This window comes from Sorex araneus, chromosome 1, assembly GCF_027595985.1.
Source record: "Sorex araneus isolate mSorAra2 chromosome 1, mSorAra2.pri, whole genome shotgun sequence".
Classification (NCBI taxonomy): domain Eukaryota; kingdom Metazoa; phylum Chordata; class Mammalia; order Eulipotyphla; family Soricidae; genus Sorex; species Sorex araneus.
The window spans coordinates 427,249,735-427,274,087 of NC_073302.1; the positions used below are offsets into that span (position 1 = coordinate 427,249,735).

At 49.5% G+C, this 24,353-nt stretch overlaps 1 protein-coding gene across 1 annotated transcript; it reads left to right on the forward strand.

Annotated features, from left to right (window-relative positions):
* Nucleotides 1-227: 227 nt before the first annotated feature.
* On the forward strand, nucleotides 228-13,503 carry GARIN1A (golgi associated RAB2 interactor 1A). The gene is made up of 5 exons (XM_055122614.1): nucleotides 228-380; nucleotides 5,143-5,327; nucleotides 6,752-7,001; nucleotides 10,338-10,453; nucleotides 13,302-13,503. Exons 1-5 carry the CDS (start codon nucleotides 228-230, stop codon nucleotides 13,501-13,503), a joined length of 906 nt encoding a protein of 301 aa, XP_054978589.1.
* Nucleotides 13,504-24,353: the final 10,850 nt, after the last annotated feature.

A 24,353-nucleotide genomic window follows, 5' to 3' on the forward strand; every position in this document is an offset into this window, starting at 1 on the left:
ACTTGCCTCCTCTTCTTTTTCCTTCCCTGTTGCCATCCCTCACATTCCTTGATGTCATGCCTCCATTGTGAGCCGGCTGGCCCGGGGCCCCGGTGGACAGCGGGCCAGTAAGGAGGTGAGGGCGGACTGTGGAGGGGGGCAGCCGTGGTCATCCCAACACCTTGGAGCCGGGCTGGGTCTGCGTGGAGCCCCAGATATGTGCCCCAGCCCATTCTTCCCAAGAACCAATGAGTAAAATTAGGGGCCTCCCACCCGAGGTCAGGGAACCAGACCCAGGAGTGGACCTTGGGGTAGAAGATGGCCTTCTTTGTCAGCTGATTCATTCTCCAGAATTCAATTTGTTCTCCGAGTCTGCGGTGTTTGAAAGCAACTTTATTCAGGTACCTCAGCTCAGGGTGGCTGTCTCTCCCTTTCCAAGGCCTGGAGTTTTCCCCCATCCACCCCGGCTGCTCCCCCGAGGGCCAGGGAGGAGGACAAAGTCAGCCAGAGAAAACCAGAAGTTAAGTCCAGGGCACACGGCAGAAGGGGAGATCAGAGCACTTCCTCCATGCATGGTCCTTAAGAACCCCTCCTCCGGGCCGCCAGTGCAAGCATGTTGGGTCACGCCCGTGCCCTGCAACCTGCATCTCTGGGATAGCGTAGAAACCCCTTGTGCTTGCTCCAGAGTCAGCCCCTGCCCCCCTTGCCGGATTCTTGGATCCCTCCAGGCCAGTGAGACGGGCCCAGGGGAGTGGGCCTTTGAGCCGGGGAAGCCTGGACCCCCTAGGACTGTGGGCAGAGCCTCTCACTAGGGGGTGAGCCTGCCTCCCTATGGGGGTCCTGCTGCACCCTGCGCTGCTTGGGTAAGGAGAGGGCACCCGTGCGGCTCAGAGCACCCCTGAAACACTTATCCTGCGCAGGGCAGGAGGCACAACCACCAAAGATTAAGCTGCTAGTGTGTGTTTGTAGGTTAAAAGGCCTGTTCTAAAAGCGTCCCTGTGAAGAAAGCCTTTGTGTCAGAAGCTTTGCCCTGGCTGATCCCCAGGGACGAGAGGGACTGCCCAGCATTCTCGCTGCGTGCGGCCACTGAGGGAGGGAGGCGGCCCAGCATGGCTGAGATATTGGTCAGAGGCAGGACAAGAGGAGGACACTGCAGAGAAGGGGGCTTCTGGTTTGGGGGGCAGCCAGAGCCTGGAGGAGTCGGAGAGGGATGCAGTGCAGGGCCCCTCTATTCATGGTGGAGGAGGGGACACACACACACACACACACACACACACACACACACACACACACACACACACACACACACACACACACACACACACGGTCCTGGGGCGAGCACTCAGCTGCAGCTACAAAGCGAAGGGAAAGGGGAGGCACAAACACACCAGAATCCATCTGGGTGCATTGGAAAAGGGTGGGGGGGGGGAGTTCTGGGAGGGAGGGAGGTGCTAGGGTCTGAGGAGGGGACCCAGCTGACCTGGCAGCCCTCTTTGCTGACGTGGAGTGTCTGACTGAGAGCTCCACCTGGTGGACACAGCAGCTGGTCATTTGCTCCCGGGAGGGGAGCTCATCCTCTCGCTCAAAGGGAAGAGGGAGCAGGGTCCGGGTCAGATGAGGTGCTGGGGAGTGCCCAGGTCAGCGGCAGGCACGGCGAGTCCCCCACCAGCTGTGCTGTCTCTCCCGCCCCTGTTCTCTCCACAAGTCCTCTTTGGCTGACAATGAAAACTGTTTCAGGGGCTGGAGAGATAGCACAGCGGATAGGGCGTTTGCCTTGCACGCAGCCGATCCAGGTTCAAATCCCAGCATCCCATATGGTCCCCTGAGCACGGCCAGGGGTAATTCCTGAGTGAAAAGCCAGGAGTAACCCCTGTGCATCGCCAGGTGTGACCCAAAAAGAAAAAAGAAAGAAAGAAAGAAAGAAAAACTGTTTCAAAACAGGAGGGAGGGAGGCCGGAGCAATAGTACGGCGGGCGGGTAGGGAGCTCACCTTGCACAAAACAGACCCGGGTTCAATCCCCAGCATCCCGTGTGGTCCCCCAAGCATTGCCAGGAGTAATTCCTGAGTGCAGAGCCAGGAGTAACTCTTGGGCACTGCCAGGTGTGGCCACAAAACAAAATGAAAAAAGAAAAAAAAAAAGACGAAAACCTGCGGGAGACAGCAGGAGACTCAGAGCCCGGGAAGGGGACAGGATGCCTGCAGGAATGAGCTCCCCGCTCCATCTCAGCCGAGTTCACAGTTCCTTGAACCGGCTCTCCCCGCCAGCACTGCCAAACACAGCATCTGCTTTAACTCAACACAGCTTCCTGTTCACAGGGCTCTGGATTCCACTCCCCAAGCCAGGGCTTCAAGGAATCTCTCTTTCTCTCTTTTTTTTTTTTTGCTTTTTGAGTCACACCCGGTGATGCACAGGGGTTACTCCTGGCTCTACACTCAGGAATTACTCCTGGCGGTGCTCGGGGGACCATATGGGATGCTGGGAAACGAACCCGGGTCGGCCGCGTGCAAGGCAAACGCCCTACCTGCTGTGCTACTGCTCCAGCTCCAAGGAATCTCTCTTGTGGCTGAAGATCTAGTCCAGGGGGTAGGGTGCTTGCCTTGCGTGCTGCTGAGTGGGGTTTGATCCCCAGCATCCTATAGGATCTCCCAGGCACAGCCAGGAGTGATTCCCTGAGTGCAGAGTCAGGAGTAACATGTGTAAGCATCACTGGGTGTGGCCAACAATTTTTAAAAAGGAAGAAAAAAACCTTTTATTGTTAATCAAAATTTACTTCTATTTTATTTTAAATTGTATCCCTGTGAAAAAATTCAGTGGTTTTTTTTTTGGCTTTTTGGGTCATACCCAGAGATGCACTCAGGAATTACTCTTGGGGATGATCAGGGGATGATATGGGATGCCAGTGATCAAACCTGGGTTAGCTGCATGCAAGGCAAACTATCCACTTTTGCCTTGCCCCAAAATTCACTCATTTGAGGCCAAGGAGCTGGTACAGCATCTTCCTGGAGGCCGGGTTTGGTCCCACAGCTGAATGCAAGTAGCCCCTGTGTGCCATTAGGTGTGACAGCAAACAAAGCAAAACAAAAGCAAAAAAAAGAAACACCCACATTTTCACTGTCTTTTTTTTTTTTCTTTTTGAATCATACCTGGTGATGCAGGGGTTACTCCTGGCTCTGCACTCAGGAATCACCTTTGGTAGTGCTTAGGGGACCATATGGGATGCTGGAATCGAACCCGGGTGGGCCGAGTGCAAGGCAAACGCCCTACCTGCTGTGCTATTGCTCCAGCCTTGTCCTTTTTTTTTTTTCTTCTATTTTGGGGAAAGAGGTTCTTGGATGCTGGGTTTTTTTTTTCTATTTTGAGGGAAGAGGTGCTTGGGTGCTGGGGTTGCCTGGGCTACCTTGGCAAAGCTGTGGGGTCTATGGCCACACCCGGTGGTCCTCAGCAGGCCACCCAGTGTATGCCAGGCACATGCTCTTCCTGCTATCCTACCTCCTCTTCCCTAGAAGTGTTCTTTCCTTGGATGACCATCTGATCAGTGTGAACTTAGATGTCAGTCATTCTTGGGGTTTCCTCTTGTCTCCAGTCCCCTCCCCTCCCCCAGGGGCTGTAAAAGGGACCCTGTGTGGTTTTCTTTTTATTCTTCCTTTTGGGATGGAGGGGGTTTGGGCCACTCCCAGCTGTGCTCAGGGCTTATTCCTGGCTCTACACTCAGGGATCACTCCTAGAGAGCGAACGAGTCCATGTGAGATGTCAGGGATCAAATCTAGGGCTGCCACATGCAAGGCAAACACCCTACCCGCTGTACTATTGCTCAGGCCCCAAAGGTCCCTGTGCAAAGCCCAGAACATTGGGAGAACTTTGGCCTCTGGAACATGGAGGGGGGGTCACCCTACAAATGTTTCTCACCCTGGCCCCTGTACATCCTCTGATACCTGAGTTCCGTTGCTTGGTGTTTCTTGGACTCCCTGGCCACTGAGGGGAGGGTGTCCGGGCTGAGATCTGGGTCTCATGTGAGGCTTCCAGTCCCTTCATCCCCTGATAGTACACCTGGCTTGCAATAAATCAGCTCTTGGGGCTGAGGAGAGAGCACAGTGGGGTAGGGCACTTACCTTTCACCCAGCTAACCCCATTTCAATCCCCAGCACCACCCAAGGTGCCCGCCAGCAGTGATCCTGAGCACAGCGGCAGAAGAAAGCCCAGAGCACCACTGGGTATAGCCCATAACCCAAAGAAAGAAAAGAAGTCAAGTCCTGTGGCGGGGAGGTAGCTGTTAGGGTGCATGCCATCTGATCCCTAGTACCACCAGGGTGTGGACCTGGAGGCCCCCAAACACTGCTGGGGCTGCCCTGGCGACCCCCTGAGTTGCAAAAGCTTAAGTAGCAACTATCCTTGGGGGCCCTCAACATATCTAGCCCAGTTGACTGAGTATCACTGGGAGGGACTTCCAGGCACACTAAGCACTCCCCCCCACACACACACAAAGAGATCAAAACCCAGCCACAAAGTGAAAATCCTAATCCACAATCTGAGCAGAAACCTTCAAACCTCCTTCTCTTTTTTTCTTCTTGGTTTCGGGGCTATACCTGGTGATGCTCTGGGGTAGTTCCTAGCTCTGCACTCAGGGATCACTCCCAGTAGGGCTCAGGGGATCATATAAGATTCCAGATATCGAACCTGCATCAGCCAGGTTGTGCAAGGTGAGTGCCCTACCCACTGTCTTATGGCTCCAGTCTGCAGCCAAACCTTCAAGCTGAGATGCAGAATCATTTGTGTCCCACGGCTGTTTCCTCACTCCCTGCCAGCAGAACTCCCTCATACCGGCTCCCTTCCAGACACTAAGCAAACCAACTGGCTTCCTCCACCGTGAGGAGGAGGAAGAGGAGGAGGAGAGAGAAATGTCACCAACACTCAGCTTTTCCTTTCTCGTGTCTCCCTGGGAATCCAGAGAATGCAGAGGGCATGGAGAAAGCATTCCCACAGCTTCTGTTTATTTGGGGAGCCTGTTTATTGGGGAACCCCACGAGAAGGGTGGAGGGGGGTCCCAGTCCTGCCCAGCTGACTTAGGCTGCAAGGCCCATGGGGCCTGCTGGGCGGTTGGAGCTGAACACTTCTAGCACCCGTGTCCTTCCGCCAACCTGTCACTGTGCTGGGCTGTTTCTAGGTCACGAAGCCTGGGATCTGGATGGATGTCTCCGATGGGTCTACCACAGTCATCCTGGGCGTCACCTCCTCAGTGCCCTCCTTGCCACTCCCCAACGTCCTTCTCATGGCAAACGTCACCTGGCCCAAGAATCAATTGTCCACCCAGAAAACACCAGGCAGTACTCCAGCCATCACTCTCAGCAGGTAAAGAAAGAAAGAGCGAGGGTGGGCCCATTAGGCGAGATGGTGGGGGGCCATTAGCAATGGGGTTTTAGAGTAAAAGAACGTCACTGATCCATTTAGCAAATAGCATTTCGTATCTCTACCAAGCATGGAGGAATCCAGCACTGCCCTGGCTCCCGCCTGCTTGCATGTGTTTGGGCATTTTATTTTATTCCTATTTCTTTTTTTTAATCACTGTATCACTGTATCACTGTCGTCCCATTGCTCGTCTATTTGCTCGAGCAGGCACCAGTAACATCTCCATTCGTCTCATCCCTGTCGCATTCAAGGTCAGGGGAATGAGGCCCACTATTGTTTCTGTTTTTGGCATATTGAATATGCCACAGGTAGCTTGCCACGCTCTTTTTTTAAGTATTTATTTTTTTTAAGTATTAACAATTTTTTGGGGGGGTTGGGTTATGTCTTGGGATCTATACCAACAGTACAGGGGGTAAGGCACTTGCCTTGCATGTGGCTGATCCGAGCTTGATACCTGGCACCACATAGGATTCCCCTGAGCATCTCCAGCAGTGACCCACCCCTCAGACAAAAAGCCCCAAGCAAAACCCCAATGAACAGGAGCATGGCCAGGGGATTGTGGGGGGGGGGTCCTTCACTTTTGTGTTCATGAGGTGACTGTGGACACAAGACCATAAATGTCAGCATTGTAAACGCATGACCTTAACTATAATCAATTAAAAATAAAAATAGGGGCTGGAGCGATAGCACAACGGGTAGGGCGTTCGCCTTGCACGCGGCCGACCCAGATTCGATCCCCGGCATCCCATATGGTTCCCCAAGCACTGCCAGGAGCAATTCCTGAGTGCAAAGCCAGGAGTAACCCCTGTGCATTGCCAGGTGTGATCTAAAAAGCAAAAAATAAAAATAAAAAAATAAAAATAAATAAAAGGATGGAGAAAGAGTCTAGCAGGTAGGGCACTTGCCTTGCATGTGGCTGAGCTGGGTTCAGTCCCCGGCACCACATACAGTCCCCCGAGCCTACCAGGAGTGATTCCCTGAGTGCAGAGCCCGGAGAAAGCAGGGTGTGGTCCCAACCTCCACCCTCAGCACCCCACTGCACCCAAAAGAAGATTAAAACTGGGGTAAACGATTTGGCTTCTCTGAGTCTCACTTTCCAAATCCATCAGGTGGAATGAATCCTCTCCCTCTCCACGGGCGGGTCTGAGGATTCAGGGAGAAGCTATGCGCCGACTCCCAGCCATGACTGATGGAGGCGGGGATGTCAGATTCTCTTATAACTGGGACCCTGTTTGGAGTCACTCCCACACACACACTTTCAGACCCCAGGCCTCTCCTTCGGGCACCCCAGGGGGGGTGCAGGGAAGCCTCCGTGGTGAACTCAATCACCGGCTCCTTTGCTATGGGAATTTCCTGATTGTCTCTAGGATTCTTCCCCTGAAGTATGTGGAGCTACAAATCTGTGACCGGCTCCAACGCATCCTGCGGGTTAGAACCGTGACTGAAAAGATCTACTACCTGAGACTCCATGAAAAACACCCAGAGACCGTGTTTCAATTCTGGATCCGCTTGGTGAAAATTCTGCAGAAAGGTCTGTCCATCACCACCAAAGACCCACGAATCCAGTTCACTCACTGCCTGGTACCCAAGATTGCCCCAAACACCAACGACGCAACAGTAAGTAATTGTAACCTACTGCAAGCAGTAACACTCAGTAGTAACAGTAAGTTGTAACAGTGCTAGTAACGGGGAAGAGCAGTAAGTAGTGACCCCAAGTGGATATTACAGACCCGGAAGGATTAGCTTCCAGCAGAGAGAGGCTCAGCCTGAATTGGGGTCTGCAAACAGGAAAAGCAAATCAACATTGTTTTCCTTGTAAACAGCTATGAGAATTAACTGAAAAAAAAAAATGGACATTTTGCTACTTTCTTTTTCTTTAAAATTTTTTTGGGGGGGTCACACCTGGCCATGCACAGGGGTTACTCCTGGCTCTGCGCTCAGGAATCACTCCTGGCGTTGCTCAGGGGACCATATGGATGCTGGGAATCGAACCCGGGTCGGCTGCGTGCAAGGCAAACGCCCTACCCGCTGTGCTATTGCTCCAGCCCCCTCAGTTTTGTTTTTGGATATATATTTTTGTTTGTTTGTTTTTTTGGGTTATACCCAGCGATGCTCAGGGGTTGCTCCTGGCTCTGCACTCAGGAATCACTCCTGGCAGTAGTCAGGGGACCATATGGGATGTCGGGGACGAAGGCAAATGCCCTACCCGCTGTACTATAGCTTATATTCTCAGTTTTGTAATCTGAGGATGATATCCTGATTTTTACTGGTTTCGTCTTTAGCAGTATTCAGGAATGATGCACACTGAAGAAAATCTGAAACAAAACCAAAAAAAAGAAAGAAAGAAAGAAAGAAAGAAAGAAAGAAAGAAAGAAAGAAAGAAAGAAAGAAAGAAAGAAAGAAAGAAAGAAAGAAAGAAAGAAAGAAAGAAAGAAAACCTGAAAAGGACAGGAAAATCACCCCTCTCCAGCCCCAAACAATCCTCGCTGCTTCTATCATTTTTTAAAATTTATTTATTTTATAGAATCACCCTGTGGAAAGTTACAAAGCTTTCAGGCTTATGTCTCAGTTATACAATGCCCATCCCTTCACCAGTGCACATATTCCACCACCAAAAACCCCAATATACTCCCACCCCCCACCCCTACCTGCAAAGCTGATAAATTTCACTTCATTTTCTCTTTACCTTGATTACATTCCATATTTCAACACAAAACTCACTATTGTTGTTGTTTTCCCCCCAAAAAAAACAGCCCTGCTGAAAAGGAAGCATTTGATAATTAGTTTTCCGTTGCTGAGAATGAAGAGATATGAAGTTGTGCAGCCGCTATTGCGTTTGGGATTTCTGTATTTTAGTAACTAAGTCCAGGGAGATTTATGTTAGAAATTGCATTATTTCCCTTCCTGGGGCAGCATGGGGCTATGGCTTAGTTCACAGTCTAGGGACATTTCTGAAAGCAGCTGCTGGTACCAAAAGTAGTCTAGCTGGCCTCCGGGTCATGGTCGATCAGCAGCAGAGCGGTCACACAAATGTGTGGCCACCCCCACTTCTATCATTTTTAAAGTTTCTTTTTCTTTCTTTTTTGATTTTTGGGCCATACCTGGTGGTACTCAGGGTTTACTCCCGACTTTGTGCTCAGGGGTCATTCCGGGTAGGACTCAGAAAACTATTAGCTTAGAAGAAACACAAGACTTCTAAACTAATTTGCAAAATAAAGCATTTTATATTTTTTAAATAGTTTGGGTAACATGGTTATAATGTTTTTTGTTCTTTTGTACAAAGTTATTATATCACCACCAAAGTTTCCACAACTCTCCACCATAGTTTTTTGTGGGTGGAGGGGGGAGCACACCTGGCAGTGCTCAGGGATTACTCCTGGTTCTGTGTTCAGGGATCACTCCTGGCAGTGCTCAGGGGATCATCTGAAGTGTCGGGGATTAATCTGGGTTGGCTGTGTGCAAGGCAAGCACCTTACCTGCCATACTATTGTTTCAGCCCCCGTAGTCATTTTTTTTTTAATTTATAATCTGGGCTGGAGCGATAGCACAGTGGTAGGGCGTCCACCTTGAACGAGGCCAACCTGTGTTCAATTCCTCCGCCCCTCTCGGAGAGCCCGGCAAGCTACTGAGAGTATTACACCCACACGGCAGAGCCTGGCAAGCTCCCCGTGGTGTATTCACTATGCCAAAAACAGTAACAATAAGTCTCTCATTGAGAGACGTTACTGGTGCCGCTTGAGCAAATTGATGAGCAACAGGATGACAGTGACAGTGAAATTTATAATCTGTGCGATAGCACAGTGGGTAGGGCATTTGCCTTGCACACAGCCTACCCGGGTTCGATTCCTCCACCCCTCTCGGAGAGCCCGGCAAGCTATCAAGAGTATCCCGCCCACATGGCAGAGCCTGGCAAGCTACTGTGGCATATCTGATGCCAAACACAGTAGCAACAAAGCTCACAATGGAGACGTTACTGGTGCCCACTGGAACAAATTGATGAGCAACAGGATGACAGTGACAGTGACAATAGTTACGATTTAATGTTTACAACAGTGCCAAAATTTCTGGTTTTGGTGTCTCCAAGGCCCTCTGCCACACTCTTTAAAAAAAAAAATCAATGATTATAGTTTAGCTTGTTTACCATATACCATTGCTGGTTTTAATGTTTCTGGTCATCTCACCTTACCACCACCAAAAGGTCCAAGTCCCCCCACCAGTGCCCCGTGTGTTATTTCCTGTCCCTTTCATCCTTTCCTCTCTCCTCCCCTTCTAACATGGTATTCTCCATTCTATCATCCAGTGCCCAAAGTTTGTCGTCTGCAGATATTGTCTGTACATTTGATTTGTTTCCCTGCATAGCACAGATGAGTTAGCACAATCAGTACTTGCCCTTCCCCCTCCGGCTTATAGTAAGGCTTTTTTTAGATCAGAAGCTTTAACCTTTCTAGGAGAAGATTTTGCAGATATTTCCTGCTCTCCTTTCCCCTTTCAATTTATTTAAGACATTTTCCCCTTTTGACCCGAGGAAGACTTTCCCAGGCTCTGCTCCTGGCAGAAGGAAGGGAGGAAAAGCTTGCGAGGTTCGGATAGCCAAAACCCGCTCCAGATTCTCAAATCTGAACCCCTTCCTCCTCTTGTTTATGGTGGGAGATGTTTCAGGCACACTCTGGCCAAGTTGCAAAGTCAGTTCTTGTGAAAAAGCCCAGCTGTCCTGGTTCTTAACCCTGCCTTCCAGCCAGAGGAGGGCAGGGGTGAGGGGATGGGGGCGGGGGTCCCACCAGGAGCCCCATTCGGGGTCGGAGGATTCTGGCCTCAGGTTGAAGGCCCAGGTGCCCCCGGCTGGGCAGTGGGACTCAGTGGGACTCAAGGGAGTTCTTTCCCGCTCTGGCCCCAGGAGATCAAGAACTCTGAGGACCCGCCCTGCTCCTCTAACTGGAACTCTCTCCTATGCAGGCTGAAAGCAGCCCCCTGTCATCCTGCCAGCCCAGTGAGACCTCCCTGCTGCTGGCCGCCGAGCAGAGCTGTGACAGTTTTTCAGATCTCTCCAAAAGGTCCATTCTCAAAGACAGGTGAGTTGTTTTTCTGTATAAAAGAAATGAGCAGCGCACTGGAGGCATAGAACAGGAGGTAAGGCACTTGCCTTCCACGTGACTCATCCTAAATTAAATCCCTGGTCCCCTGAGCACCACCAGGATCACTCCTGGACACAGAGCTAGAAATAGTCCCCAAGCACCTCCAGGTGTGGCCCCCAAACAAAAACAAAGGAACAAGCGGTATAAATCAACTCAAACTCTCAGACCCAGGGAGTTAGATGTTGACAGTCTTCAATCCCGACTTCCAAGAGTGCCTTGGGTTACCCATCCCGACTTCACTCTGCCCCTTGTGTAAATTGGGCAGAGTGGGCACAAAGGGGAAACCCCCTTTGGTCTAATGTGTTCAAGTGAGTGTGGTCAACTCTATAATGGGGTATCAGATTCTAAAGCAAGACTGAGCAACCAATATGCTGAATGAAGGAAAACTTGTATAGGACATCATAAAAAAATTGTTTTAAATTTATTTGTATTTGGGTGCACAAATACTGGGAACAGGATCTGGGGGAGGGGTCCCTCCTGGCGAAGCACGGGGGACCATGCAGTGCTAGGGATCGAGTCCTGGTCTCCCACATGCAAAGCATGAGCGTTAGACCTTGGAACGGCCTCTCCAGCCTCAGAAAATTTATTTTTATCTTCTCTTCATACTGTTTTTTTCAGTGGGAGAAGTTTTTCCCTTTATCCCTAGATAAAAATCTAGTTCTCTGATTTGCAGCTACTTTTAAATTGCATACTCAGGGGACTGTAGTGATAGCACAGCGGGTAGGGTGTTTGTCTCCCATGCACCCGTCCTGGGTTTGATCCCCAGCATCCCCTATGGTCCCCTGAGCACTGCCAGGAGTAATTCCTGGGTGCAAAAGTCAGGAGTAACACTTGTGCATTGCTGGGTGTGATACAAAAAAAGCCAATAAATAAATAAATAAATAAATAAATAGCTCACTCAGGGCCGGAGCACTAGTATAGTGGGTAGTAGGGTGCTTGCCCTTCCTGCAGTTGACCCAGGTTTGATCCCAGAATCCCATCTGGTCCCCCAAGCACTGCTAGGAGTAATGCCTGAGCACTCCATGATCCAGGAGTAACCCCTGAGCATTGCTGGGAGTGACCCCCCAAAAAAAATAATTTCAGATAGGATCAGCTCTGAAACTCAAATATCTAGTGCCTACAATGATGAAAGTTACGAAAAGACCACATCTTTCTTCCTGCACGGGCCCTCTGTAAAGATTCCCTTTCGTCAATGGCACAGCTTGTGTTATTCTAAATTGTTTATTTGGGAGCCACACCCAGCAGTGCTCAGGGCTTACTCCCAGGGTGGGGGCGGGGGTCTCAGGGAACCATATAGGGTGTTGGGGATAGAACCTAGGTTGGCCACATGCAAGGCAAGAGCCCTACCCACTGTACTATCTCTCTGGCCCCTAGTTTTAAGTGTTTTAAGGCGTCCAGCTCCTGTCCCTGCAAGCTTTCCCAAAGAGCTCTCGCACACACTTCCGGTTTGCTGCCTCTGGGATTGTCCTGCTGTCTTTCCCTCTGGGAAACCCAGTTCTCATCAGGTTCAGCCACAGCCTGTCACTTCCCTCTGCTACCACAGAGTCTCAGATGAGGTAGGTCTTGGAGCTGTCTGTAATTAAGCTCTTTAGCATGAGTTTTTCGAAAGCCAGTTTTCAGCTTTGGAGCTCAGGAAATTGGAAGTGTGGATGGGCTTGATTCAAAGAACCAACTATAAGGGCTAGAGAGATAGTACAGTGGGTAGTACAGTGGGTATATGCTCCTCAGAGCATCGCCAGGACAGTGATTCCTGAGCACCACCAGGTGTGGCCCATAACCACAAACAAAACCAATGGAAGTTTACTCCTGTCGGGTGCCTCAGAGATATTGCTGGCTTGGGAGAAACTGAAGTTTCGTTTTTATGAGTTCAATTAAATGTCACTACACTTGAAATGAACGTTTGTTTGATTCAATGCACCATTGAGTTTGGGGCAAACAATGCTTTCATTCTCTAGCCAATGTTCTTTAAAATGATTTTCACTTAAGAAAAAGCTCACAGGAGGGTCAGGCAGGTAGTTTTTTTTTTTTAAAGGGGTCAACCTGCAGTGCTCAGGTCTTACTCCTAGCAAGCACCTTCATCCTCTACTATCTTTATCCTTGTATGACTGTCCTTTCTGGCCCCAGCCCTTCAGTTTTCAATTAATAAGAGCAATGCTTAATGTTTGCGGGGACCTCTATTGCCCTTAAGCACTGTTCCAGGCTCTTAGATCACACCTCATAGATCGTAGCCTCTGTCTATCATTTCCATGTTCACACATGCATCCAATGCATTCAAGCTAGGAAAGCCCAACTGCAAATCACATTTAAAATCAGATTCTGGGGGCCGGAGTGATAGCACAGCGGGTAGGGCGTTTGCCTTGCATGCGGCTGACCCGGGTTTGATCCCTGGCATCCCATATGGTCCCCCAAGCACTGCCAGGAGTAATTCCTGAGTGCAAAACCAGGAGTAACCCCTGAGCATCGCTGGGTGTGACCCAAAAAGCAAAAAAATAATAATAATAAAAATAAAAATAATAAAATCAGATTCTGTGGGGCGGGGGGCGGGTGCTGGAGAAATAGTACAGTAGGGTAGGGCACTTGCCTCGCACGCAACCAACCTGGGGTTCGATTCTTGGCATCCCATGTGGTCCCCCAAACCCATCAGGAGTGATCCCTGAGCTTAGATCCAGGAGTAGGTCCTGAGGGCTGCTGCGTGTGGCCCCACCATCAAGATCAATAGGATCCGATTCTGAACCGTGTCTTGTTCCTTTTGCTTCTCCATGGCCCTGGGACTCGTGGACTCTAGCAGGAGCACTAACATTACCATTGGCCTGGACGGTTTCCACAGCTGCCACTCGCTGCCCCTCCGGGAGGAGTCTCCCATGAATCTGAGAATACCCATGAGAGCTGCCTTGAGCCACAGCCTCTGGGAACAAGAGCATTCCGATGAGCACTCCTTACAGGCGCCCGTGGCCAGCGCGCTTGGACAGAACTTTTTGGGACCCTAGCAGAAACACGGGGGTTCTTCCTTGGCATCGTTAGCACAGGCATGCCACCACCTCCTCTGATGTCATTTTCCTGCTTGCCGACCCGATGACCACAACTGCCCTTAGGACAGTTTTTATAACAGTGCTGTGTCCTTCCACCAATAAACCTCCAAGTGAATCCCTACTTGTTGCGGGCTGTGCTCTGTGTGGGCTCTGCGCGGGGGAAGGACGGGATAGGAGTGGTGCTCGCGCCTGCAGAGGACCAGCAGGGACACACGTGCTCAGCTGAAACCCCGAAGCGGCCAAGCAAGCGACGAAAACCAAGCCCGGAGGAAAGGGTCGGGGAGGGAGGCTGGGGATGCAACTTTCTCCTCCTGAAGGGCGGGAAGGAACAGAGGCAGGACAGTCATTGAGCCCATGGAGAGGGAAAGAGCCCCAGAGAGTGATGGCTACCACCTGCGAGGAGATGCTTTGTTCTTCTTCCTTTTTTTTTTTTTTTGACTTAACACACCTGCTTGGCAATTTGTACTGGGGCCGGAGAAGCGGACAGGGATCCCTACATTTGCTTGCCTGTGTCCGGCCCTGCTTCAATTCTTGACTCCACATACAGTCCCCTGAGTGCCACCAGGAGTGATCCCTGAGCTTAGAGCCAAGGGGAAGTCCTGTGACCTCAGCTGTGACCCCAAAATTTAAAAAAAAATTTTTTTTTGGATCTTAGGACTGGAGAGATAGCACAGGTGTTAGTGCTCTTGTCCAGTGCAGCTGGCCTTGGTTCGAACCCCAACACAGCATATGATCCCCTGAGCAGAGTCAGGCATGACCCCTAAGCTACTAGTGACACAGCATTGTCCTCCATCCCTCCATCTTCTGCCCCTCCCTGCCCCAAAAGAAATATGGGATCTTTCCTGCCCCTCTCTCAGTGGTACTACAAAGCACTGGAGGCTCACCCTGGGTCATGCCAACTTTGGTTCTGATGAAGACATGGCTTCCGGTCAGGAAGATGGCCACAGCTCTCCTGGCCGTGCTAATTCCCTCCTGATGCCCTTTTCAGTAATTAATCAAAGCAAACTAGGAGACCATAGTGCTTGCATACACTAGGAGAGAACAGTGTCCTACTTAGCCAACATAGGTAGGCTAATGGGCTACGTACAGCCAACACGAGTAGGGGACGTCTACTTGGCAAATGCTCCCAACGCACGCTGGCCAAGGTCCTGCCAGGGGCCACGCTGCACTCAGCCCTGGGTGTATCAGAGAGGATGAGATCGATGGACCTGCCAATAGGAAGGTCTTGAGACAGACAGACTGACTCCCTGCTGTGGACATAGAGGAAGGCCAGCGATGTGGACGCAATGTTTGAGCTACCCAATCTTCAAGTCAGTGTTGACAGGACCTGCTTGCTCAGGGTCCGACTGAGCAAGTATGCAGAGGCGGGGGGCATGCTCAGGGCTAGACGGGGCTCCTCTGAGCGGAGGCATTGCCTTCGTGTGTGGCTGTCTCTCGCGCAGGACCGTTAGCTTCCCTGGGCGCAGCTTTCCCTCCTCTGACTTCTCCATGCTGCTGCCACCTCTGGGTGCTGCAGGTCGTGTCACCTGCTCCTGGATCCTGTCACCTGCCCCAGGGTCTGGGGCAGATCATTGCCAGTAGGTTTAGTTCCCGCTGCTGCTGCTGTTCCGCAAGCAGGAGTCTGAGGATCTCTCCCACTGCGTGGTAGGGGACCACCTTGGCGAACCCACCAGGTTCTCCTGGGAACGTGCATCACGTTCTGAGTGCCCAGAGGATCAGCTTTGGAATTTTTTTTTTAATTTTCAAAATTTTATTGAATCACTGTGAGATAGTTACAAGGTTTCATGTTTGGGTTACAATCTCACAATGATCAAACACCCATCCCTCCACCAGTGCACACTCCCCACCACCAATATCCCGGGTATATCCCCCCCTTTCCCACCTGCCTCTAAGGCAGACAATATTCCCCACACTATCTCTCTACTTTTGGGCATCATAGCTTGCAACACAGACACTGAGAGGCCATCATGTTTGTTCCATTATCTACTTTCAGCACGCATCTCCCATCCCAACTGGTTCCTCCAGCCATCATTTTCTTAGTGATCCTGTCTCTATTCCATCTGCCTTCTCCCCTCCGCTCATGAAGCAGGCTTCCAGCTATGGGGCAGTTCAGCTTTGGAATTAATCTACAACTTTCTCTTTTTATTGGTGTAGTTTTGTTTTGAGGCCACACCTGGTGGTGCTCAGGGGCTATTCCTGCCTCAGTGCTCAGAGGGCACTCCTGGTGTTGCCCTGGGGATTGTGGTGTGCTGGGGTGTATCCTGAGTCTCCTGCATGCAAAGCATGGGCTCGAGCCCGTTGGACAATCCCTCCAGCCCCACACCTGTTCTCACCCACATGCTGACTCCAGTGTGAATGGATCTCTGCCATGTGGTTTCCTGTTTAACATTCAGTGGAACCTTTGCCTGGGCTAGTCACCTCCCGTTCCCCCCACTTTCATCCACTCTTTCCCCCTCTCCCCTTTTCCCTTCTCTGCCCCCTCCAAGACCCAGAACTCCTTTGGTTCTTGCCTATTCTCCAAGCTGATCTGAACAGGTGACATCAGAGTTCCATTAGTTGCCTCTGGGACAGCCAGGGAAGAGACTTGAGAGAGAAGGGGGGCCGGGGGGAGGGATCAGCACCAGCTCTGTCCCTGGGTGTCACATAAGGCTCCTCTGATGGCCACTTCTGGCCAACACTTTCCCAGCCCTGGAGCTGCCACCCTTTGCCCTCTTGATGCCTTGGCCTTTCGCAAGGGTCTGCCCCAACCTCACCCTGCATCCTGACTAGAAATCTCCACTTGCCCACACTGAATTTGGGTTTGAGCCTGTTTACTCCCTATCGCGAAATTTCACTGCAGCGCCCCTATTCCTATCATGATAGGATAGTTAGCAGTGTCTAAACGTAAATATCTTAAAATAAGACCTGAAATTGTATAATTTCCGGGGTGGCCAGGAAGGGCCTCAACGGTTCTCCCCCTCACCGCCTGGGTTGGGGTGGTCCTCGGGCCGCTCGCCCAGTCACGGTGGCCCATGCCATGGGGCAGACAGAGGAGGAAACGAGGGCCAAGCCAGTTGATTGATCAGATGCCATTTATTCCATTCTCCCCACGCGCCTGTTCCAGTCTCTCTGAGCCCCCATTCTACCCTTACACTGTCCCTCATTCCTGTCTCCTCCTGTCTCTGCTGCTCATCTCTCTGTGCTCTGTCTAGCTCCCTGCGCTCTCCCCCAACTCCTCCAACTCTCTCGTCTCTCCAACTCCCAGCACTCTGGGCAGATGCTACACCCAGTCGGGTAGCAAAATCAACATAAGAAAGTCCTTCCTTTGCTCATGGGCAAAATACCACTCAAGGAGTTTTTCTCCTTTCCTCAGTCCAATAACTTAATTAACATCTTAATTCTACTTCTTAATATTAGTTATTTTTGTATGGACACAGTAAGAGATATATTGATGCTTGTAGGGTGGCTCTCCTGGGACCATCTTGCCACAGACTCAGACTACAGTGCTCAGGGCAGATTAATCTTTGCCAACCCTAGCAGGGTCCAAATCTGGTTATTGCTTTTTGGATCATGAGAGTATTTGTCCATGACCAAGTTCTTAACTTATAGTTAAGCATTATGGCACTTTGGCCAGGCCCATTTCAATGCCAGGGTAGCACATAGCTCACAGTTTGCCCTGGGTCCATCCAGTCCCTCTTCGGGACCCTGCTTTTGGGGTGCTAGGAAGTAAAGGCAACTGCGGCTTACGTCAAGAGAACAGATGTCCAGGAGGTAAATATCATTCAATGTCATTAACTCCCAAGTTACAAAAGCATAGCATTAACTGTCTTCTTATGTCCATACAAAAAGGACATTGCTCTGAATTAACTATGCAAAGGACTTAAGGAGAAGAGAAATAATATTTACAGGTCAACAGAGCACAAAGAAAGAAGTTACAAATAAACACAAAGGAATGGGAGCACTGTGATGGGAGTAACCCAATAAACCTAAGCTTCCTGCGGCAAGGTGGAAAGGAAAAACCCATGTTATCCTACATCACAAAATTCCATTGCAGAGTTCCTATTTCTATCGTGATAGGATAGTTGGTAGTGTCTAAACTTAAATATCTTAAAATAAGATCTGAAATAAGACTGATAAAAATCTCATAAAGCATCACCATTTACCCGCTCACTCCCTTCCTTCCTTATTCCGTCCTTCATTCTTTCCTTCCTTCCTTCCTTTCTTCCTTCACTTCTTTTCTTCCTATGCCTTTTTCTCTCTATCCTCTTCCCCCTCCTCCTCCTCTTCTTCTGTGCCAGGAATCAAATCCAGAGCTTCACACATGCAAGCCAAGTGCTCTACTGCTGAGCTACATCCTCAAGTCCTAAAAGGGCTTCTTGTTTGTTTGGGGTTCACACTTGTTGGCTCTAGGGACATCCCCTGATGGTGCTTGGGGGACCATATGTGGTACCAGAATTCAAACCAGAATCACTGCCGCCCACATTCTAAGCAAATGCTTTCATCTTTGTACTATCTCTCCAGCCCCAAAAAGGCATTTCAAAATGAACATTTGGAATTATTCCAGTGAAGGCACTCAGGGGCAATTAGAGGGCAGCTCTGGCTTTTGCTCTTCTCAAATTCCTGCCTGAGGGGGAGTAAATCAATCTCCCCATGGGTGATGTGGATCATTTTCTTAAATTAAAATATCTCTAAGATTTTTTAACTATGTTCAGATAAAGCCAGTTTTCAATACTTATAACTGCAACAGTAGCTGAAAAACACACTATGTGTTCATGGCATGCGGAGAGATAATTCACAAATGTTTACTCAAATTGGTTTTATAGACCCCGAAAATCTCCTTCCAGTTAAGTCACATTGCCTTGCCCAAAGAGGGAAAGGAATTTTTGTCACATTCATTCCTCCCCTTCCTACCATTCAAGGCCCGTAGCTAGATGCAAGAAGAATGTGGCAACTAGCAGTATAGGATTGGCACACGCACATATTTAAGACATTCTATGTGTAAAATACCTTGCAATGTTAAAGGCTCTCCACGTCTACAATTTAATGTGATTCTCATAAATGGCTAAGAGTGCTGTTGCTATGAGCTGTCTCACAGAGGAGGAGAAGAAAAAGGGGAAAAGAGCGCACCTCAGGTTGGTATAAGCTTTGGGGCAGCTATTTTTCCTCCCACATCAAGAGGGCAATAGAACTATGACCCTTCAGCCTAGTGCCTAAGGCCCTTCTCACAGTCAACTGCAACCTGTCAGGGAAGCTGGCAACTGCCACTAGGTGGCGCCACACTACAGCTGGGACCCCCAGGCATTTGGAAAAAAAAAAAAGTATCCGCACCTTCACTCCCACATTCCTCCCCCTCCTTTTCCCTTCCCTTGGTTACTGAGGTTTCCGGGATTGGTGTTCACACATTTCATCGTGGTGCTCACCAGGGGTCGCACCTATAGCCGTGTTTGTGCATATTCTGGCTGCAGTGCTCAGTGGAGGGTCGCTGTGGTTCATACCCAGGACTCTCACTCCTGGCCATGCTGCTCACACAGATTTTTATTTTACTTTTTTCTTTATTTTCTTCCTTTAAATTTTTTTTTTAATTGAATCACGGTGAAGTACACAGTTACTTCACCGTGATTCACCTAGGTTGCTCATGATTGGGTTTCAGTTATGTAAGTTTCCAACACCCTTCCCTTCCCCATCGCACATTTCCCACCACCAATGTCTGCAGTTTCCCTTCTCTCCCTCCCCCACTGCCTGCCTCTGTGGCAGGTATTTCTCTCTCTCTCTCTGTCTCTCCCCCCACCCGCCCATCATTTTGGGCATTAGGGTTTGCCATACAGATACTGAAAGGTTATCGTGCTTCTCCCTTTACCTATTTTCAGCACTCAGTTCTTGTCCAGAGTGATCATTTATACCTAGTATCGCCATACCGGTCCCCCTCTCTATCCTCACCGCCCTTTGCCCCCACACACCTGTCACACGTCCTTCTTAGCTGTGGTGCCCTTGCAGGTTTCACCCCTCAGTTGTGCTCTCACACACGCCTGGCCGGCATTTCAGGGCTCTCGTGCTCTTGGCATCATTAGGGGTGGAGTGGAGGGTCAGGGGACACGGCAGCTGCTCCCCACCAGCCCCCAACCCCAGGCGTTTTTGCTAACTTCACTGTGATTTCCCCCACCTCGATGGACCCTTGGTAACCCCACCGTCCATCTGTAGTGGGGATTTGCCGAGTTCCAGCTGCCAAATCTGTACACTTGGGTGGGTCTTTGGGGGGGGTCTCTCCACATGCTGGGACAAGCTGCTGGTTGTATTTCATTATGAATTGTTGCACACATATTTACATACTGGAATAAATGTTAATGTCATTTGTGGGGCTTGGGGACTCTGAAGATCAACTGGGCTGAGGACCGAACTGGGGTCCTGGCATGCAAATATGTGCTCCAGCCTGTCTCTCCTGACATATATAGTGCTTTTTTTTTTTTTTTTTTTTTTGCTTTTTGGGTCACACCTGGCGATGCACAGGGGTTACTCCTGGTTTTGCACTCAGGAATTACTCCTGGCAGTGCTCAGGTGACCATATGGGATGCTGGGAATTGAACCCGGGTCGGCCGCGGGCAAGGTAAACACCCTACCCACTGTGCTATTGCTCCAGCCCCCATATATAGTGCTTTATTATAATTTTTTCCTTTTATACTACAGTTAGCGAAGCCTATTTACTGTTAAAATTTATTTATTTATTGGGTCTTGGGGTCCCACCTAGTCATGTTCAGGGTTTATTCCTGGCCCTGCACTCAGGAATCACTTCTGGCAGTGCTCGGGGGACCATCTGGAATGCTGGGGATCGAACCCAGGTTGGCTGCATGCAAGGCAAGTGCCCTACCTGCTGGACCCTCAACATTTTTAAAAAACGTTTTCTTACTTTATTTAAATGCCTTGGTTTGCAAAGTTTTTCATAATACAGTTGCTACCAGCATTCAATGTTCCGCCACCAATCCCACCTCCAGAGAGTTTACCTCCCCCATTGTCCCCATTTTTCCAACCACCCCCCTAGCCTGTCCCCCTAGGAGGCACAAACGAATTTATTCAATATTGCTTGTTACAACTAAATGGCTAATGGAATCATTAAAAAAATACTCAGTAAAAAAAATGTGTCAAAATTGTTATAACTCACCACGGTGTCATTAAGTTCTCATTTGGGCGTTTATTAAGCTGTTCGTTGCTGGTGGAGCCTTCTGTGTTTTTGTTCCTTGGGCTTACTTGGCTTCTATGTTACTTTCCAGTCACACTTGATGTGCCCCTGCAGGGCTGTCAGCATTGTGGGATGTGGCGGTCTCCCACCCCAGGAGCCCCAGGCTCCGGAGAACCGAGTCTATGAGATTACAGGGCAGAAGCTGTGGGATGTGGGTGCGGCTGCCGGAGCTTCTAGAAGTACAGGGTGGGAGTGGGGGTCCGCTGCCCGCCCCCACTTCAAGAAGACCCCAGAGTTCTCAGCCTGGAAACCAGTATGCCTGGAATTTATGTCTGCAGAGGTTAGCCGTGAAACAGTGGAGCTGGCCCTTACCCTGGTGGCAGCTGTGCGGTGTGAGACATCGGCTGGGCTTCAGCCAGGTGGGGACTCGGCCCCCCCCACTCCCGAGGGTTGCCCCAGGGTTCTCAGCTGGTAGACTGCTGTACCCATGAATTTTAGCATCGAACCTGGGTCGCTCCAGCCCCTCAATTTTTTAACGTACTTTTTAAATTAATTGTGGGGGGTGGGCCACACTCAGTGGTGCTGAGGGGCTATTTCGGGCTCGGTGCTCAAGAGTCACTTTTGGTGGGGCTCAGTGAACCATATATGGTTTTGGAGAGCAAACCAGGGTTGACTGCCTGCAAGATAAGTCTTACCTTCTTTCCTTTTTTCTTTCTTTTTTTAAAATCGAATCACCATGAGATACCGTTACAAAGCTTCCATGCTTGAGGTTCAGCCATACTATGATTGAACACCCATCCTCCACCGGTGCACATTTTCCACCACCAATGTCACCAGTATCACCCCCCTCAGCCCCATCCCAATCCTCACCCTGTCTCTATGGCAGACAATTTCTCCAATACACACACACACACTCTCTCTCTCTACTTTGGGGCATTATGTTTTTCCCAAATTTTCCCACCACCATTCAAGCCTGCCTGCCAGGGACAGATACTAGAAAATTTATTTTCCATTGCTCATTTTGAATATCATGAGAGGTTGTGCGGCCACAAAGTGGGCGCAAGCTTCTGGGATCCTAGGTTGTATATGGTTGGGTTCCAGAGACATCTCTGTAGGGCACTAATCTATTTTGGGATTCAGTTGGGAGTCTCTGGACCAGGGCTATTGGTGCGCCAAGATGGCGCCCGGTGGAAGCTTGTGGACGTGACAGCCAGGCCACAGATCGGGCAGAGAGCCGGGGAGGGACTGCCTAGAGCCTCTGCTGCCATGCGGCCTGGAGATTTAGTCCTGGTACCCGCATACCTGGACCTTGCTTGTGGAAGCTCTTGGACGTCAGGGTTCCACCTGGAGTAGGCAGGGAGACTGCGCCTGCTCAATCTGGGGTGCCCCGGTGAAATTGGGGCCCGGAGGGATCTCTGGTGCTGTGGTGCCATCTGGGACTGGTTGCTGCATCTCTGGACCAGGGTTACCTTCTATTTTCTTTCCAATGCCTTCTCTGATTTTTCTTCCTAGTGTTTTTCCTGAGCTGCTTACACAGTTGCTCTTCAATTAGAGAGAAGGGAAGTAACTTGTGAGAACATTCCTGAAGATATTAACATTTTTTTCTCTCTTATGAGGCCGTATCTAGAATTTCTGTCCTATTCTTTGGACACCATCTCATCCTTTTCTCTTGTTAGTCTGTCACCGGTTACATTTTTGTTGTTGGAGAAATTATTGTGTAATTCACTGTGTATGTCAGAAGGAGGAATTCCGTGACATGGCTTCTTTGCAGAGGCTGCTTACCATCCGCTGACATCCTTCATTCTTAAATAGTACATAACCCTCTTAAACAGATGGGCTGAAAGCCACATTGCCCAGCTCTCCTTGTGCCTGGGTGTGGTCATGTGACAGAATTCCGACCAATGGAGTGTGAGCCAAGTGATTATGTCATCATAGCCTTGAAAGGAATGAGTGTCCACTCCCCTTGCCCCTTCTCACTGGCCAGGATGCAGACAGGATGGCAGGCGTTGGAGCAGCTGCCTTGAGACCCAAAGATGGAAGCCACGTGTTGAGAATGGCAGAGATTCTCTACCAGCTGTGGACTGCTTGCCTTTGGGCTACTATGTGAGAGACTCATCATTCTATTTTGTTATGTCACTATATTTAGGAAGGGTTTTGACTATTTTTTCATCATTTGTTCTTTGTTCTTTGTGGCTGGGGTGGAAATCAAACCCAAGGGCTCATCCAAACACACAAGCGCCCTGCTGCGGGGCCACACAGCCTGGCTCTTTGTCCTTCACTTATTTGCATTTTTTACTTTGTTCTCCTTTTTTTAAAAAAAAAACAACTTTTATCCAATTTTCCTCTTTAAAATGTCAACTTACAAACCTATTTGTTTTAGGGCTGGAGTGATAGCACAGTGGGTAGGGCGTTTGCCTTGCACACAGGTGACCCGGGTTCAATTCCCAGCATCCCATATGTTCCCCTGAGCACCGCCAGGGGTGATTCCTGAGTGCAGAGCCAGGAGTAACCCCTGTGCATTGCTAGGCGTGACCCCAAAAAGCAAAAAACAAAGACAACAACAAAAATACAAACCTATTTGTTTTAGCATGCTTAGAGTTTTAAGGTTACTTTTACTCATGAAATAAACATAAAAAGGGCTGCCTTGGATGGGGTTCAGCACTGGCACGTGTGAAGTCCTGGGTTTTACCCATTGTGCCGCCAAAAAAAAATTAAAAGACTGAAAAGATGGTTTTTCTACTTTTACACTAAAATGAATTTCTAATTTATGGAATTATGGAGTCACATATCTTCCCCCTCATTATTCATTTTACATTGTTCCATTGACTTAAAACTGCTAAGATCTGAAGCTAGTCTCATTCCATTTCCTTTGATAAAGATTGGCTGCCCCTTTCTGGGGTGTTGAGGTCATACCCATTACTGCTCAAGAAATCTCTCCTGTTCACTCGGGGGATCCAGCTAAAATCAGTCATAAGGCGAGTTCTGGGGGCTCCAACTGAGGTCAAGTCACATGCAAGGTGTCCTTAACCTCTTCCCAGCCCTACCTGAATCTCTTATGAGGATGCTCATCATGGGATACTTTTGTTATCCCTAGGAGATGAGAACTTCACTAGAATTCTTCACTCTTAATAGTTTCTCTATCTGGAATGTAGCCAATCCTCCTTGGAAGCTAAACTGGGTGGGTTTTTGTTTGTTTGTTTGTTTCTGATACATGTCTTCCTAGGTTTTGTACTTGTGGGTTTTTGTTGTTGTTGTTGTTGTTTGTTTGTTCATTTTTTTTGAAGGGTTGCAGAATTCCCTGTAAAGCTCAGAGACTACTTCCAGCATTGCTGGCGATCTCTCCCTGGGTATAGTCAGGGCGTTATACAGTACTGGAGAATGAGCCCCACCTCCACCTGCAAAGCATGCTCTCCAGTCCTTCAGCAATCTCCCCAGTTTGAACATTTCCATTATTTTCATCCATCGGGGACTTTGGTTGCTTATTGGAGCAGCATAAATATGTTGTATCTCTTGTTTTCTTTGCAGTCACTCTTCGCCTCTTTGTCTTTATTTGCTGTGCGAGCTCCCCAAACCATATCACTCACTCAGTTTTCTGCCCTGACACAAGATCTTTTTGTACTCTCTAATGTGACTTTCAGTTATTCTGTGTGTTTTTTTT

What these genes read in the sequence shown, in the direction of transcription:
- GARIN1A (XM_055122614.1), top strand. Translation starts at nt 228, where the DNA reads ATGAGTAAAATTAGGGGCCTCCCACCCGAGGTCAGGGAACCAGACCCA. An exon ending in CCAGCCATCACTCTCAGCAG is followed by an intron (nt 5,328 to 6,751) that starts GTAAAGAAAGAA and finishes GATTGTCTCTAG; the next exon opens with GATTCTTCCCCTGAAGTATG. An exon ending in CAAACACCAACGACGCAACA is followed by an intron (nt 7,002 to 10,337) that starts GTAAGTAATTGT and finishes TCTCCTATGCAG; the next exon opens with GCTGAAAGCAGCCCCCTGTC.